At 38.3% G+C, this 19,006-nt stretch overlaps 1 protein-coding gene across 1 annotated transcript in view; it reads left to right on the plus strand.

The window, feature by feature from the left end:
* Window positions 1-560: 560 nt before the first annotated feature.
* LOC145987924 (uncharacterized) overlaps window positions 561-19,006 on the plus strand; it is a 170,212-nt gene continuing 151,766 nt past the window's right edge. The window contains exon 1 of the mRNA XM_083122743.1: window positions 561-718. Within this exon, the coding sequence (XP_082978869.1) occupies window positions 679-718 (40 nt within the window). The 5' untranslated portion in view covers window positions 561-678. The remainder of the gene's footprint in view (window positions 719-19,006) is intronic.

A 19,006-nucleotide genomic window follows, 5' to 3' on the forward strand; every position in this document is an offset into this window, starting at 1 on the left:
GTTTTTCTTAGGATGTGAATATAGTAAGTGTTTCTAAATTAGATACGTGTAAATGTTGTCAGATTTAATGACCTAGGCTAGAACCAATGTTCTACCCAAGAACCGCAAGGAATAGTTTAGTTTTCTGACACATAACATACATAAAACCTTTCATACCCCTCTAATCCCCCAAATAATACCTCCCAGAAATGAAATCACAAATACGCCAGAGAGTGGGCATTCCCACCAAAGCAAAAATCTTAATTAGCACAATGATAATAGGACACCTGTACTTCAGACTAAGGAACAAAAATATCTGTTTTTTAGTCCTCTGAAAAGCTTAGGTTACAGACCCAGCGTATATTGTATGCCCTAGGCCCCGCACCCTCCTAGGGCAGAGTCTGTGCGTTCCGCTACCATTAAAAGCTTAAAGTATTGTTATTCTAGAAATGGCTCTACACAAATGCTTAAAAAATTCTAGACATTGCAACTGTTTTTTTTCTGGAATGGGATTTCCGGTCTGTTTAAAGGGAATTTTTTTGTCATGACTTTGCAACACTGTCCGCGTCTGGCGAACTTGACGCCGGATAACTTGAGTCGCTGTGGGCTGCAGATAATCTGTCAGTTTCCTGTTCGCACTAACGTTAAGGTGCTTGTGCAGGAAGATTCGCGGTTTGTTGCTTCAGGAACTAGGCAAACATGGTGCTACCCGCTCACCTTCTCCTCGTTGCTGTCTTAGGTGAGTACGTTTCTATTTTCTCCTTGTAGCTGCTGAAAAATGTCGTGGGTGGAAGCTTGTCTCAAACGAACGGGTGACCGAAAATAAACTTGGCATGAACATGCATCTCGCATATGCATTTCTCGCTCCTGATTCAGATCCGACTGCAAGCCAAGTGTGTATTTGTCGCAGAAACAGAATTTGTCGATTAGAAGGGGGAGGGTTACCAGACGTCCGGTTTTACCCGGACATGTCCTACATTTTAGCCTTATTTCCGGCGTCCGGGAGGAATTTGAAAAATATCATAAATGTCCTACATTTTAAGCGTCACATAATATTAGAGGTAACAGAAAAAAATCATGCAAGTACTCTTCCAAACTCAATAGTGAAATTTATTTTCATTCAGTCATTGCCCAAAAAGAATAGAAGTTTGTCCTGCTATTAAACAAACGGAAAAACGGAATTTATTTGGGACCACTTTCTGATAACGTCACTGTTCAATGCCCGAGCAGAATTTCTTGCCTTAGGGTTTATACAGATGGAACAAGGTGTTGCCGATTCTTATTTAATATTCAATATAATTTGATTGCAAAGCAGGGGTATACAAAACAAAGTTATTCAGGGTGTCTGCCAGTCAAGAAAAAGTAAAGAAATTAACAAGTAGGTCAAGAAGCAGGGGCGGCGCCAGGGCGACGCGAAGGTGTGCGGCACCCCGTAATTTTCTTCCGCGCACCCTTCAGCACCCCCTATCCAAAACCTATATTCTACGGAAAATATTATCTCTTACAGTGTCATATTATGTCATGTCGTTGTCATATTGAGGGCCGAATGTTAGGTACTGAAGTGAGGCTGCTGTTATTATTTACAACAGGCAAGCATTGATCCTACTCTCAAACAGATTCCGCATTTATTTTGCTGTGCTGTCGGCAGTCTATAAAGATCAGCGGCTTTTGTCTTTATTTCTTCAGAATTGTTTTTAAGGATTATTTCTTCGTGTGTTTCAAGTAGTCTATTTGTGATTTTCGATTAGTTCATTGTCAGGTGTATGTTTTCCTTTGCACTGTTTGCACACGGTTTCGTTGTCCGCCTACTTGTTCTTCCTCTTTTCTGCAAGTCACAGTGCAACAAACATTTCAGTTGCTTTCAAGTATCATCAGATCAATCTCGGGAAATTATTTACTGCGAGTTGTATCGTGACGGTAGTTTCCTTGTTAATTCGTTCCATTTGTTCTAGTAAACATACCATTTCAGACTTTTTCAAAGACTGTTTGTTGTAAGGAGGAAAAAATTCGCGAATAAATGTTATAGTTCGTTCTTGGGACAGTGCGGCCCAAGGGAGTTTAACTAAGAAGTGTGCACTTTGAGTTTTGTCTCGACACACAGCATCTGGGCAGCCGGAAGCTAGGGTACGTATACGTAAAACGAACGCATATGAAAACACGGGTAGTAACAAAGCAACGGAAAAAAATGATAATTACATGAATGTGACTTCACGATTTCGTATTTTTTGTGTCATTTTCTTTTTCAAATTGCAGAACTTTAGGTTGCATAGTAGCGATTTCTTTCTTCTACCCAACGCACACAAACTGAACACTCAGCAGTTGTTGTCACCTATACATCGTATTTGACGTTTGCTTACTAACTGAATTTTGTACCACAATTGGTTGTGACTGGTAAACAAGGGATCCCGGGTTTGATACCCAGTGGAGGCAAAATGTGGTTCATATCCCACTTTAAACTACTGTAGGTCCAGTCCCGATTAGCCTATATGTGCATAAAATGGACTTAAAATAATGGATGTCAATCTAAAATTGTAGCCTACATCTCAGTCACGGTCATTTATGTTAATTTTTATAAGACATTTGCAGGAACATGGTATAGTTTCAAACTGAAGGATTTTTTTGGAGAGAGTCAGCAACACTATTAGGGAGGAAAATATACCTCGAAAAATGGCTTGCTTGCCACGGAAAAATCTCCCAGCCGTCCATATCGGCTGTTATTGACCTTCCTTGAACAAACTGTTCTTTTTAAATTTCCAATCGTCGTTGTTGTGCTAAACTCAGTTTCATTAGCATTTTATCATAGATGCCTACTAAAAGTTGATTGATATCTGATTTAGGGACTAAAACATGCATGCATATTTAATGTCTTCTTTATTTCGCACCCCTTCAGCATCCCTAGATAATTAATCCTGGCGCCTCCGCTGTCAAGAAGTCAATAAAAAGGTAATAAATATCCTTGTGGTCAAGAATTTTTGCTATCATAATGACTGATTGGTTGATTTAGTTTATTTTACATCACTTTTTCTGTCACTTTGGGTAATCTCGAAGATGAGGATGAATGGCGGTAAGATAAGATGGATAAAGGGACAGTCACAAACATATAGGGAGAACCGACACAAGCCCCACATAAGTTTATACTGGCAGTGAGTAGACGCCAAAGCCTCGCTTATCTGCCAAACACAGTTCAGGATGCATTAATACGAGAAAGCAGATGTAATTCTCTTCTTAAATTCAGCTTCAGTTTTCATCTTAACTGGCCCTTTGGTAGGGGTTTTTATTAAATAAATATTTATTTTCTTAATTATTAATTTTCAACTTTACCTAAGTAGGGGTCGAGTAAATAAACGTTAAGAAAGACGAAAAATAGGTCTAGAAAAGTCCATATAAAGTCAAGAATTATGGATGTGTTATTTCGGTAGACACTCTGTTATTGAACTAAAAACTACCTTAGATGACATTTCTCAAACTATTTTAAATTACGGTAATTACTGAATATTTGTTTGCCATTACAGGTCATAATTCAAATGTTGAGAGAGTACTTTCATTACCATCAGCATAACAGACTCGAGAGAAATTACTTTTTCATAAGGTCTGTCAAATGTTTGTTTGGTACTGGTCCTTATAATTTCAAAGAATTTGACTGTCCACTCTAACCTATAGTTTGATCAGGCGCGTATATTCTAGGCTACTTAGGCTATCGCCGAAGCCCAGATTAAATACAGAAAATAATCGACTATCAAATGTGACTGCTGCTTCACTCTCAAACAACGACCGCGGGAAAAAATGATAGTATAAAACCCGCGACTCCTGTGCACCGTACTCCCGCGAGAAGAGGAGCGGGAGAGTGGACCATTATTCCTTATGGCCCGAGCTGAACGGAAGAATTGGCTGCGCGGGGATTTTTCGTCCAAGGTTTGTGCTCGCTCTATACATGGGGATGGACTCCTTTCCTTTAAAACTACCACCAGTGGAGGCGGTCGGTGACGTATTTGTAGTTCCTGTCCAAATTAAATATTCAAGGTAAGAAGTTTATTATACGCGTATATTTTATTCTCGCACGTAGGCCTACATAAATATTTCACAATATGGGCCTCTATATTTTATAATTAACCATGAAATATTTGAAATGTTTTCCTTATTGTTTCTGTATTAATGAAACAGTGATATTTTTATAATTATTAGTAAATATTAATGTATGTATTTTAATCGCAATGTCGCATCACCTTAAAATCCAAGAAATTGAACGAAAAAGAGCCTCCCATTTGAACATTATGATAAAAATAGATAGCCCAGGTTTTAAACCCAGCATACGCCACTGACTTTGACTAAACCTGGAATTTTGATAAAAATTGTCTCTGAGAAGTACCACTCAAATAATTTGGTAAGAGGTGTTGCAAGTTTTGAAATTTTGCATTTAAAAATTAAGAATTCATTTTTTAAGACTGAAAAGTGTCATTTTTCAACTACTTTCTACTGTGTTCTATAGAAATATGTATTATATATTGAGAATGTTTGTGTCCTACATTTTGACTTAATGTCCTACATTTCCCTTACAGCGATCTGTTAACCCTAGGGAGTGGGTAACGCCCTGGGCGCTAAGGTAGAAGTAGTTCGATAAGCATCCCGGGACGCGGGAAAGTAGGATGTCTGAATTGAAACGCCCTAATTTCAACAGTCTGTAACTCCACATGTATTTAATGCTACCAAATAAATTATGCATTAATGAATAGTTTCTGCGAGCAAAATAGTAATTAGTACATTTAGAACATTTTTACATGCGCCTGACATTTCCCCACCCGATTTTTTTCCTGTGGGGTCATGTTAAGGACATTGTGTATGCAACCAAATTGACAACTCTGGTACCGCTTCGTGATAGGATTACATGGGACAACCACACATGCTACAGTCAACCTGGTGGGAAATCGAATATCGACTGGACATCCTCCGTGCGACTCGTGGGGTGCATGTAAAAATGTACTAAATGTACTAAAAATGTACCAAATGTTCTAAATGTACTAATGGATGATATTCAGCGAACAACTCCCCCCCCCACTCTTTGCCCGCCGCCAGGATTCCAGCAAACGATTCGGAGCGTGTTAAGAACACGTTTGATAAGCATTGCGCCTACAGCTTTTGTGGCAGTGATTCAAGGTACAAATATAACGATTTATGCCAAATATAGTCTTTCACATTTTGCAAAGACTCGTAACAATGACCAGAGTATCTAAATATATGCTAGGTGCCACAGAACAACGTTGTATAAATCTACGTAACATACAAAAAAATACAGGACTATGTAACCTGTTTGTCATGGAATCAATCGGGCCTATCCGATAGTGCAGTGGCTAATGCTATCCCCTTGTAATTGAAGGATCCAAAATTCGATTCCCGGTGGAGGGGAATTGAAAAAAAGATATTTTTTTTAAAAAAAAAGTGAATTAAAGTTAAACTTTGTCTTGTGAAAATGATAATTTATAGAAAAGTTCCGAAGTACAAAATTGTGTACTACATTTTTTAAGGCCGTAACGTATCACTGTCACTTTTCGTATGTACGTATATTGAGACAGCCAAAGAAGATATGTTGAAAAGTATATACACATACTGCGAAAGCATTCGCTGATTGATAAGCAGCATTTTATTTTTTTGTAAACGTTATTAGAGATTGTACAGCAACCACGCGCGTTTCAAAGCATGCGGATGTAAAAAGTAGCATAAAAGTTATATAACGTTAGGCATAAACCACTTAGTACTTGCCTTTCAAATACGATTCATATTTCACCCCGGATTGGAAAAATCACGCCATCTTAACCACCGATGAAACTGTATAAAAGTATGATGTTCTCTCACAATTAATACATAAACAATGGCATACACACAACAGACACACACACACACCTGCACACAAAGTATTAATTCACCAAAAGGAAACTACATTTGAAAATCTACAATAATACAATTAAAAATGTTAAACATCGGGTCATTTTCATGAACACAGCATATGCTTCGCTTCACGCTTGCTGTGGTTTTCCGGACTGAGCCGGACCACGTGCGGATCTAGCCAGATTTCCCATCATGCTCTGCGCCGCTGACGTCACGTTTAATATCATCCATTACTACTTTGCTCACAGAAACTTTAGGACTATGTATAATTCATTAATGTATAATTCATTTGGATGCATCAAAAACATGTTTTGTTACAGATAGTAATTCGGACACCCTCTATTAGCACCCTCAGGGCCAAAGCGAGTAATTTAATTATTATTCGTAACTTTTCTTGGCCCAAGTTCCTTTTGTTTTATTGCGATTTCATCATGGTACAAATGCAATTTTAACATGGTTCGATTTCGATTTACTTCTGTTAACACATACTGTGGAGTTTTAGCGATTACTTAAGATTCTCTTCAATATACAGGGTGTCCCGGAAGTATTTCCCTGATTACCAACTTTATTCGTATCCGTTATATGTAAGAAGGTAGAGATGTGAAAGTGGTGCCAAAATGTTGGAAAACTAACTAAGTTTTTTTGTTGCAAGTTTCAGTAACGTGGCTGTAGTGTAACAGAGTCAGTGCCCAGGAAACCGGAAATGTTCACAAATCAGAAAAAATCTCAGTGTGTTTTTTGGTATCATGAGACATAGTCACCAGTAACAGTGCAGAGGAACTTTCAAACAACCTATGGAAAGGGCCTCCCGATGGTAGCGTCGTCGCCTTGTAATCAAGGTCCGGTGGAAGCACATAGTGGTTCAGATTCCACTTTAAACTGTAGGTCCAGTCCCGATTAGCCTTACTGTGCATAAAGTGGACTTAAAACACCAACTCAAACCAACCTATGGAAAGATGCCGCCCTATGTCAAGAGCATTAAGTCGTGGTATGACAAGGGCACGACCACAGGATCTGTTGCTGACTTACCGAGAAGTGGCCGACCATCAAACATCAGCCAAAGAGTTCTCTTCATGATATCTTACACAAACGTTTATTGTTTCGTGCACACAAAGTGCAAATTGTACATGCTTTGTTGCCTAATGATACCAAAGGACACACTGAGCTTTTTCCTGATTTGTGAACATTTCCGGTTTCCTAGGCAATGACACGTTACTGAAACCCGCAACAAAAAAACTTTTCCAACATTTTGGCACCACTTTCACATCTCTACCTTACATATAGCGGATATGAATAAAGTTTGTAATCAGGGAACGACTTTTGGGACACCAGGTATCATTTCGTAGTTAGGTTAGGCAGGCCAGGTTTGGTTCTCTTAGCACTAAAATAAGTCCGTAAATGCATTCTACTACGGTTCCGATTTACTTCTACATTAATTCCCACTGGTTTAAATTTCGTGAGACAATGATTGTCAAATTCTACGATAACTAGTCTTCCTGCTAGGAGAATTTGAAAAAAAATAATTTTAAAACAATTGGAACCGTTACCCTTTCTTTTCTTGTTTTACTTGTAGGCTTATATTCTGCTAACACACTGCTTCCCAAAGTAGTATTAATAGTACATTTCGAAAGATGTTCGTCAGACACAAAGAAATAACTGCCGCCTCCGTGGCGGAGTGGTTAGCACATCGCGCTACGACGCCATGGGTCCCGGGTTCGAATCCTGGTCTGGGTATGGATGTTTGTGAGTGTCCATTCATCAATTTCATCACATCATCAACCATACCCATCTTCGCAAATTAGCGAAAAGTGACACCAAAGGCGAAGTAATATAAAGCAAATAAATGAAAGACATAACTGAAATATTCTTAATATGCTAAACTTAAAAAAAAAGATCAGAGATGCAAAATATGGATGTTTAAATGAAATCTATATTATTTTTACTGATTTTCTTTTTCTCCTCATTTCAATGTGTAAGATGTAAATATCACAAACCATGGCATAAGAAGAAAATATCGAAGGACGCACAGATAATGTAGGTGCGTGGTAGTGTGAGTGTGCGTTGTAGGGAGGGGGGACGTCAAACCACAATCCTGCGTAGGGTGCCAAAATGTATAGTGGCTATGGGCTGAGCGAGGTATGTGAACCTAGCCCTCCCCCAACAGAGAGCACTAACGAATCTAATAGTGCCATTGGTTAGTGCTTCATTAGAACATGAGTAATTACAAGAATAAAAAAAAAACTATTGGGGGCAAGGGGCTAAGCGCCCTATTGAATAAATATCTTTGGGCCAGTATTCCTTAAAGAAAACACCGTTAAAGGCATTAAAAATGGCAAAATGAGGACTGACTACTCCAAAAATTACATGTAACCCCCCTCCTTTTCGAAATTCCTGTGCACGGCACTGAGTAGCAATAAAATTAACCCCCTCCCAAAAAAATGATCGCTTCACTCCGAGTGCAGCCTTTTCTGTAAGTAATGCTGTTGGCCGAGCCGACGGCCTAAACGAAAGCTTCATTGAGGAAGATGCGTGTAATGTTCACGCTCCTTTTTCTCACCTTGCTTCTGCTATGCGCTTGATGTCAATAAAACTTCCGTCATATCTATCGCATCATTCACTTTCGTCCCAGTGGGTGACCAGCATAACCTACAATACAGAAAGAGATAGGGAATAAGAATCGGTTTATCTGTTCCCTTCTGTGGCGGCGGTTAGGGGGAAGTTCCCCCCTACACACACACCTTTGGCCCCGCACTATACTTGCATCCCCAGTTTTGGCACCTTTCTCCCCCAACCCAATCGCCGCCACTGGTCCCCGTAATGAAACTGAATCGATGCGAAGAGAAAAAATCACTTCCCGAACACACCATCATTTACATGTCGCTTTGGATGAACCAACATGTGTGACAACGACTCGGGGTTTGTCGTGCTGACCACACGTCACACCGTAGCTGGTTGGATGATCTCTTTCACCTCTGGTGTTAGTGACGTAGGCTCTGGCCCACGCAGACTGTTGCATCACTGGTTATCACGTTAAAACTGCGAGCGCTGAGATGGGCGATAATAAGTGTTGTGGACCTGTTTAAAGGGAAGTACTTCTCGAAATTGTACTAGAAAATACAACACCATTAAGCCTTGTTTCCATGATAATCAAAAACTCAATATGCTGACCAAGGCAGAATTTATTTTATTATAAAATATTGTAAGTTGGCTCCAGTTTTCTTCCGAAGATGGTGCGATAATTTTAGTTACATCAGATATGGAAGTAGTAAAATAGCGTAGAATGAAAACGAGTTTCTGGAGTTTCAAAAAGGATTCAATGGCTTAGAAGCGTTTGTTTCTAAAGTGACCATATTACCTTTACTACACCGAATTGCTGTGCTCAATTTCCCCCGAATTGCAACCTTTTATGTAGGTTGGCACTACTGTGTTCGGATGAGGCACAGCACTATGATTCAAATTCGAAGTGTGTGAACCGTTATTCTAGCTTTGTTGTTTGTTACTACATATATAAATCATATGTCAAATGATATTCTGCTCAGATCTTAACTCCTACTAGTAGTCAAAAATAACATCAGCTGTATTTTCTAAAACTCAATATGCTGACCAAGGCAGAATTTATTTTATAATAAAATAAATTCTGCCTTGGTCAGCATATTGAGTTTTTGATTATCATGGAAACAAGGCTTAATGGTGTTGTATTTTCTAGTACAATTTCGAGAAGTACTTCCCTTTAAACAGGTCCACAACACTAATTATCGCCCATCTCAGATGAGTACGAAGTTGCAAATGACAATCAAGACTCCACCAATGTTGACAACCTACAATTGATTTTTTTCACCGCACATACGCTGTGACGCAATAACCTTAATTGTGTCCATGTTCCCCACGTGTCTATTTTCCCTCTAGTTCCCCTATATTGCACAATTATGGTGAAATGGAGAAATAAGTTACTGTTCCGCAATTTCGTAACTACACAAGCCTATGAAACTATTGCGAATATCTAGTCAACAGGGAAAGCAAACCACACGAAGATTCAGGTGAATGCTCTGGAAGGAATTTTGGGCAGATGTATTTTTTCCAGATGTTTGAGTCTCTTAGCGGTTTTTCGAATGGAGAGGAATTTTCAGAAACTGCTTGGTGCTGTGCTGTGACACAATGTATATTTTGCTTATACTTTGCAGTGTTTCCCCAAATAGAGTTTACACTCTTTGAATGTTAATAACAGAGAAACTACTAAGATAACTTAACTAGACTTTTTGTATTTGAAGCTGCAATATCTACATTGAGCGTGTGTGTGTGATCGTGTGTTGTTTTTAGTTCCATCACAGCCCACCAGGCGGTAGGCATTTGTGTACCCAAAGGGGCAGAGGTGAGCAATGTTTCTTTTCAGCAATGTAAGAAGTGTGAAATAACCACAGAGATCTCCCAATTTAACACAGTTAGATTTCTACCTCTGGGAAACTGAAGAACGATGTGTACCCACAAAGCATGGCCGTATTTAGATGGGGGGTTAACCCTCCCGAAACTTCTGGCATCTTGGATTAATGGAAGTTTAGAAACAAAAATTTGTAACACATTTTGAAAAATTTATTCTGAGTTTTACAAAAATACAACAGGGAGACAATGCTGAAATGATGGAGCTAGAGTTTTCAAACATTTTGAATTACGAAATTTAAGGGAAACTGGTTTAATTCGTTTAATTCTTGCATCTCACCTGCAACCCCTTCATTTTCACTTCTGCTGTCCTCTTTCCAGTGCTGTTCCTGGAGCTGACTAAAAATTTCCTTGTGATTGTTCCAAAATTCCCAATGGTAACACTGTTTTGTTTCCATGTTAATAAAACATGCTGGCCAAGACAAATTTATTGCATAAAAAAATATACACTTAAAACGTAACGTTTCCACCCTCTGACAGGGTGTTCTTCAGACAAAGATCTCTCAATTTATTGTGAATCTTTGTCTGAAGAACACCCTGTTAGAGGGTGGAAACGTTACGTTTTTAGTGTATACTTTTGTGCAATAAATTTGCCTTGGTTAGCATTTGAATGTTTTATTTTTTTTTACCAAAATTCCCGTTCCAACTTTTTAATTTCCTGTTCGATAAGCGTTTAATTCCCCCTTGATAAGAGAGTTCAAACCTGGTATATCCAGCTTCGTAGCACGTTACATTCACTATCCTTCACCCAGTGGTTGATATAGTACATACATTTTTAACCTATATGCGGTCCTATAAAATACATACTTGTATAGTGCATAGAACCCTCCCCCCTCGCCCCGAATTTACATCGTATATTGCAAGTTACAAAATAGCAGAACGTTTGTTAGTTTTATTGTTAATAACGGAAATAAAGTCCAGTTAGTTGGTATTCGAACAGAATAACAAAAAAAAAAAAAAAAAAAGACAGCGTTAGATCGAAACATTGAGGTTACAATACAGTCACCACGTTATGTTTTACCAGTTAATTCAAAATTCCAAAAATTTTGTTTTGTGCTTGGTCAAACAACATAAACTTTATGAATAAAATTTATCTAACTCTTAAAGCTTTTTCCTGAAGGTATCTTTTGAATTCGAATTTGAATTTAAAATTTTGGGTGCGTCAGCACTAAGGCTATTTTGCACCCGTCACATTATACGGGGTCCAGCCCCTTATCGTTACACATAATTAACAACTCTAACGTTGCATAACTATAATCATAAAATCTTCTGACTTTCGTTAAAAGCTGAGGCTGTAAAGGAGCACTCAGTACAAATAAGGACAAAACAAGACAACACAAACAAAATTATACTGACCATGGGGCCAGTCGCCAGAGCCTCGTTAGTCTGCAGCCCAGGGTGTACTACGTGGAAGTGAGGTTGACTATTGGGTGCACTACGTGGAAGGAGCACCCCTTACACCCCTCCTGAAGGTATCTAAAATTTAATAATAAAATGTAATAACCGTGCATTTCAGTACACACTGCATGAAACTTACAAAAAATAATAATAAAAACAATTGTGCTGCATATTCACACTTCTGATGGATAGAGTAGGAAAGTCTCCTCATGGATATAAGGACAGCAATAATAATAATACATTTGGAAAAAGTTTTTTATTATTAAATTTTAATTATTATTGTTTAATAATTATTATGGTTATTATTTCTATTATTCAAATATCTTGCAACGCACATGCGAACAATTATGAGTGAACTCCCCCCCCCGAATTTTTTTTCCTGCCTACGGTCATGCCACAAAACCATTGTCACTGGATGACATCAAGTATGCGATTGACACTACCTGTGCTTCCCTTCCTGTAGAAACTATACCTGCTGTTTGTTGATTTATCGATCTGTTCTACAGCATTGCAGACTAAGTATTGCTGCCAGTCTCATCTCAATACCATTCCTAGTTCAAATGGAGCAAGGAGACCATTCTTAAATATTCAAATGAATAGATGTACGTTTGCTCACAATTTTCATTACGAACTTCTGTTTTCCGTTTCATTAAATTTCAAATAAGCCTAGAACAAGTCTGTTCCGGAAATTTGTTTAAAGAATATATACCTTTCAAATAAGCATAAAGCTTAAGATAAGTTTATTTTTCGAGAGTTTGAAAAACGGTAATTTATTTTACTGATAGTTTCCGATTTTTTTTTTCAGCTCTGACTTACCCAGTTATTCTAGTCGCAATTAGTCATTCATAATGCACTGTTATTTAAAATAAACGCTTCTTCCACAAACGCTTCCTCCACAACTACTTCAGTTTGAAAAGAAAAGACAGCTATTAGGAACATAGGCATTAAAAGAAAAACGCACGGTCAGGAAATTAGGCGGGTGGCAGAAGCTCGCGTTGTTGCCACGTCGGAACACAACCCCGTGTGTTCGGAGATTTAAGATAAAGGAAAATATCGTTGTAGAGTTGGTCTTTGTAATTCCATGCGATACAAATTGACAGTCTTCGCTCGAAAGGTGAGGGATGACACAAAAGTTCCCCGGAGAGAGAGGTCTGTCTGACGCTCGAACTAGGCAACGCAGCCCGTTTGACGTTGCCACACAGTGTGCGAGAACCGGTGATTTTTGTTCCGCTCTCGCTTTGCTTTTCCCAGATGTGGCACCAGCGCAATTCTGCCCAGCCGCCTATTTTCATGGCCTTGCGTTTTAGTAGTAAATGAGCGTGATGTTCCTGAAATTGCTAACTGTTTTATCGCTGGTGTACGCTTGACAAAAGTACGAGCAACACTTTTTTTCCTCCTGGATTAAAAAATCGCCCAGCTTTTTAATCGTAGTGCGCGCTGGGCCTAAGAGGAATGAAATAGTAACAATGTCAGAGGTGAAGGGAGGGAGGGAGAGGGCAAACATCCCCCCCGCAGAGAAGGGAAAAGTTGGTAATTAAATGTGGTAATTATGAATATAGCATATGTGATTGTCACGTGCCATGTTCCCCTTTTCCGTTTCCGGTAATCACCTTTTACTAGTTAATTTCGCGGAAGAATATTTATCCGTAAAGGAAGCAGGATAAATCTGTGGTTTTAATGCATGGATAATAGTAGGCAATTTTCCTCACACATATTGAGAATTGATGATAGCATGGACGTCCGCAGGATTTTTTCCAGGGAGGAGCAAGGAAGGTATTTTTTCCAGGGGGGCAAACAAGGCACATTTTGTCCAAAAATAGTGTTTTTCCCTAAAAAAAACATTGCTTAAATTTGAATTTATGATGTTCATGCAATAATTAACACATATTATTGTGGCTAAAGTGAAATTATATGTGTGAAATACATAATTTTTGGTTGACTTTCATTTTCCAGGGGGGGGGCACAGCCCTCCCTTGCCCCCCTTCCGGACGCCCATGGATGATAGTAGACAAATTGTTCACAGACGTATTTTGCGTAGATGACAAGAGTCAAATTGTCCGCAGACCTATTGTGCATAGATAAATTAGTCAAATAATGTTAGCTGTGCTAACCACTTCGTCACGAAGGTCGACAGCCAACTGTACTACCCGGCTCTAGATTTAGACTTATTGCTAAAAAGTAAATTGACACTCTTTCAAAACGTGTAAAGAGAATTTTGCAATTTTGCAAACATTAACAGTTGGCACGAGTCGATTCTGCCATATTGTATGACGTCAATTACTGATAAAACTTATTATGATAGCACGTACTAATTACATACTTGTTTAATTAGATATTCTCCAGTCTTTAGTTGGTTTTCGTTGGATAGTGCTTATCGGAAGTTGCATGAAGATAACCTTTGATGTTATTTTCTTCTTATACATTACTAGAAGATTTCACCAAGATATAGGTATATCACTTGCGTTATGATTGGGGAAGGGGGGGGAGGTGATCAGGTGACCTCCACTGGAAATTAACATGGTTCATTTCAAATGAGAAGAAACGAAATGAGAACTTATTATTATTTTTGATTTGATTGTTTGATTTGGTGTTTTAAGTCAACTTTATGTACAGTAAGGCTAATCGGTACTGGACCTACAGTTTAAAGAGGGATCCGAACCGGTCTGTCTCCACCGGGTATCAAACCCGGGACCCCTTGATTACAAGGCGACGACGCTACCACTGCGCCATCGCGGAAGCCCCTTATAATTATTTTTAGTCGATAACATAAATATGATTCTGATAATATTAAAACATACACCAAAGTAAAAAAAATGACAGATTTTTTTAAAATTGTGTAAAATGCAATAAATACAGAAGTTCATTTTAACATTAATCCACTTAATCCAAAGAACAAATATTCCAAAAGTTTAGTTTATAAACTTCCCAAAATTATATACGTCATATAACGTGAATTTTGAGACTAAAATTTTACTGTAGCTCTCGAAGATTTTCTTGAACGAGCTGTGTAGAAGATTACAACATAATATGATAATAATGTACGTAGTGCAATATACAGGGTGGCCCAAGAACGGCGCAACTGGGAATTAAGAGTGGCGTTACTTTGTAACCGAAACCTGTACATACATAAGTCATACACCAAATGTTAGCCCTGTCCAAGTAGATATTTTTAAACATAGAAACAACAAACGGGGTGCAGTGTTGTTCATGCAGTGTTGCCAAATGTAAGTGAAAGTGTAAATTTATTTTTCCACAAAGCATGGAAAATTGCATGTCAAACATTCGTACGGAAATTTGGACGTCAATTTCCACCTTGGGTAGGTGGACTATTTCGCCATCTATAGTTCAGAGAAGAAAACCGATCGTTTTCGCGTATAGCCAATCCAGAAATGCCTCGTAAAGGCGTACCGGTCCAAATGGGTGTTTTAAAAAAATTATGAGGTACAGTGGCAACACTGTTGATGTTTGAAGGCAACAAAAGGTGTGTTTAGTGATGGTCTATGACATGGAAATACTGGAAACAGGAAAAAAATAAAATGAAAATTTAGTGATGGTCTATGACATGGAAATACTGGAAACAGGAAAAAAAAAGAAAATGAAAATTTTATTTCCGTACGAATGTTTGACATGCAATTTTCCATGCTTTGTGGAAAAATAAATTTACACTTTCACTTACATTTGGCAACACTGCATGAACAACACTGCACCCCGTTTGTTGTTTCTATGTTTAAAAATATCTACTTGGACAGGGCTAACATTTGGTGTATGACTTATGTATGTACAGGTTTCGGTTACAAAGTAACGCCACTCTTAATTCCCAGTTGCGCCGTTCGTGGGACACCCGTATTAATGACATGATATGCTGAAAAGAAGTTCTATCCACTCATCTAAGGATCTGGTAGAATTCTCTTACGAAGGAAGTTTGTTATATTATTATTATTATTATTATTATTATTATTAATAATAATAATAATAGTTGCAATGAATTACAGATTATTATTATTTACGTCACCATTCTAATTTCTGACAACACCTATAATATGTACACTCACCTACAATAGAATTAGGTCTCGGCGTTGTGTGTTGCCTAGCTCTACGGCGTTGAGTTAATTTGGGTGGCAAGTTGGCCCACCGCCGTTGAGTTAGGCAACACACAGGGAAGCGAGTATTTCAAGACTCACGTTTTACTGCTGTGACTGTACTAAACTCGAAAACTACGCGTTTGATTAGTATATACATGTATTTAGAATTGCATTAAGAGTCCGTAGTATGTGTTTGTTTACTTTGGATATTGATAAAGAGACAGTCAAAAATCTAGCAACACATGATCTTTTTACGAATTAATATTGAAACAACGGTTCCCCTTCCCTATTAACTTTTTATTAAAGAATATTTGTGGTTCGCATGGGTAAGTTGTAGGAAACATTTTGGGTAATATCACAAATGGAGGAACCTGGAGGATCTGCTAATAAAAATTCGTGTTCGAAACAAATCAAATATGAAAAAAGTGACGTTGCATGAAATTTGTGGTATTTTCTTTTTCTTGTTTACCTCGTTTCATTGCCTAAAATTTTTGTTTTTTTAACTTGTTTTACTGCCTCTCAAATCCGAGAAACAATTTGTGGTGCATGTGGTATTTCTTGTATTTTTCTTGTTTTACCTCGTTTTACTCTCTCAAATCATAAAAAATGATGTAACGGATTTGTGGTATTTGTTTGTATTTTATTTCTTTAACCTCATTTTACTGCCTCTCAAATCTGAGAAAAATTGTGATACGTGGAATTTGTTGTAATTTTTTGTATAATATTGATTTACCTCGTTTACTGCCTCAGAGAAAATGGTGATGAATGGAATTTGTGGTATTGTTTGTATTTTATTATTTTACTTCTTTTTAATGCCTCTCAAATCCGAGAAAGAAATAACGGTGTTGCATGGAATGTGTAATTTTTGTAGGTTTCTTATTTTTCTGCCTGTTTAGGCGAATCGTCACTATGAGTATTATGAATTGAACGTAAGGACTCGAACCCAGGGCGGCGACGAGATCGTGAGTGCAGAATTTCACTGAAACAATAAATGTTATTCGGAATCTTTCAAGTAATTATGCGAAATGGCGTTCCTTTCAATGGAGGTATCTTACTGAAGCATTGTGCTGTATGTGCTTCTTGGACGACGATGCCTACTGTTCATTTTGTAATAGACAGAAACAATTGAAGGCACCCTGTTCCTTTGGGAGAGGAAAAGAGAATAGCATGTAATGTGACTTGGACATTATTCATTGCCTTGTGCTTCTACTTCTTGTAGCCAGTGGCGCAGGAACGGGCCCAGGGGGGCGCGAAGGGGTGCTTGCGCACCCCTTAATTTTCAGCACCCCCTATTCAAAACCTATGTTGAAAGCATTAACTCTTAGAGTGTCATATTTCGTAGTCACATTGAGCGCCCGAATGTTAGGTATTGTAGTGAGACCGCTGTTATTGTATACAACAGCCAAGCATTGAAAGAGAAGCCGCATGTATTTTCCTGTACTTTCGGCAGTCTCTATAAAGATCACAGGGCGCTGTCTTTTCTTCCGTCATTATTATTGTTAAGAATTGTTTCTTCTTTTGCTTTAAGTGGCCTGTGTAACGAACCTGAGAGTTTAAGATTTTATATTTATAAGAAGTTAAGATTTTTAAAATGTTTGTTATTTCAAATAATGTGCAAGTTGTCACAGATAATTATAGTTAGACTGATACAGTTGTAGTTGGAACTTTTATATATGTTTATAAATACGTCAAAATCTGTTCGTGTTGACGTCACTTTCTAATCTCAGCCGAGGAAGTGAACTAACCTGAATGTTTCTCACCTGACGACAGACTGAGTTTGAAAAACAATTGAAGGTGAAGAATAATAAGAACTTGGAAACGGAGAGAATTGAAGTATAGATTTTGGTTTTTCGAGTTTTCTTCTTGCCGATAAGTTGAAAGTAAACAATTAATTATGTTCTTTGACTTTCGCTTTATGTGAGGGAATTGCCCAACGTTAGTATTGAATGTTCTAGTGTTGTACTGGTAAGTGATTATGAAATATACGCGTTTATAAAACTGCGTTTTAACTTTGAAAACAGTGTTGTGTTTTTTTTCTACCCAGCAAGCCCTGATGATTTGCAGATTCTCATGTTCCCGACTAAAGGAGTAGCGGACTAACTTTGTGATGACTGGTGTCCAACCGGGGGACGTTGCATAGTTATTTTGGCACACCAACGCGGGGCTCGAGTGCATAGTTATTTTGGTTCAATCGTGGGGCTTGAGTGCAAAGTTATTTCAGCAATTAAAACGTAATACCCGATTTAGTGAATACTGAAAGTGCTCGTGCATAGAATTCACGAAGGTGATAGTGAAAGTCCTTGGAATTCACGAAGGTAAAAGTGTGATAGTGAAGTGAAGGTATTAACTGGTAAGAGCCATAGACGGTGTAGTAGAATGGAGAAAGACGCGACAGGAATGAATCTGCGAAGCAGAGGAAGAACGACAATGGATGCAGAAACCAAGTTTGGATGCTGTGATGATCTTACCAATGACAGGGAATTCTTCCAGTGTTGCCAATGTTTGCAGAGGTTTCATAGTAGTTGTGATGGGCAGGAAGTAACGTTGGCATCAAATAAAGAGATGCGATGCACATCATGCTTGTCAGCACCAGAACCAGAACTGAGCGTTCCTACCAAACCCTCATCAGATCACTGGCTACTTGATTGGTTGATGAAAGATAAAGCAGAGCGAAAACAGAAAGAAAAGGAGGATGAAGAGCGTAGACAGAAGGATGAGGAGCGGAGACAGAAGGAAAGAATAGAGGAGGAGAAACAGCGTAAGAAAGAGATGGCTCAGATAGAGAAAGTTCGAAAGAAGGAGATGATGGATTTTAAACTCATGGTTGAGTCTATAGAAGAAAAGAGAAGGAAAGAGAAAGAAGAGGAAGAGGAAAGGAGAAAGAAGGAAAAAGAAGAGGAAGAGGAAAGGAGAAAGAAGGAAAAAGAAGAGGAAGAAGAAAAGAAAAGGAAAGAGAAAGAGGAGGAAGAGAGAAAGAGAAAAGAAGACTTAGATATTTTCCGTGCATTGATTGAAAACCAGGAAGAAAGGAGGATACAGGAAGATATAAAACTAAGGTCAGAGCTACAGGCTCTATTCTCTCAACATAAACTTGAACAGGTACAGAGCATCAGAGGAGAGATAGAAAAGCTTAGTAGTAAAGTCACTGAAAAGGTGGACGAAAGGGTAAAGGAAATTGTGGAAGAGCAGCTAGAGTTCTTAACAGTTCGACAAGGACGGATAGAGAAGGAACA

The sequence above is a fragment of the Lepisma saccharinum genome, chromosome 5 (assembly GCF_977018435.1).
Source record: "Lepisma saccharinum chromosome 5, izLepSacc3.1, whole genome shotgun sequence".
In the NCBI taxonomy this organism is placed as follows: domain Eukaryota; kingdom Metazoa; phylum Arthropoda; class Insecta; order Zygentoma; family Lepismatidae; genus Lepisma; species Lepisma saccharinum.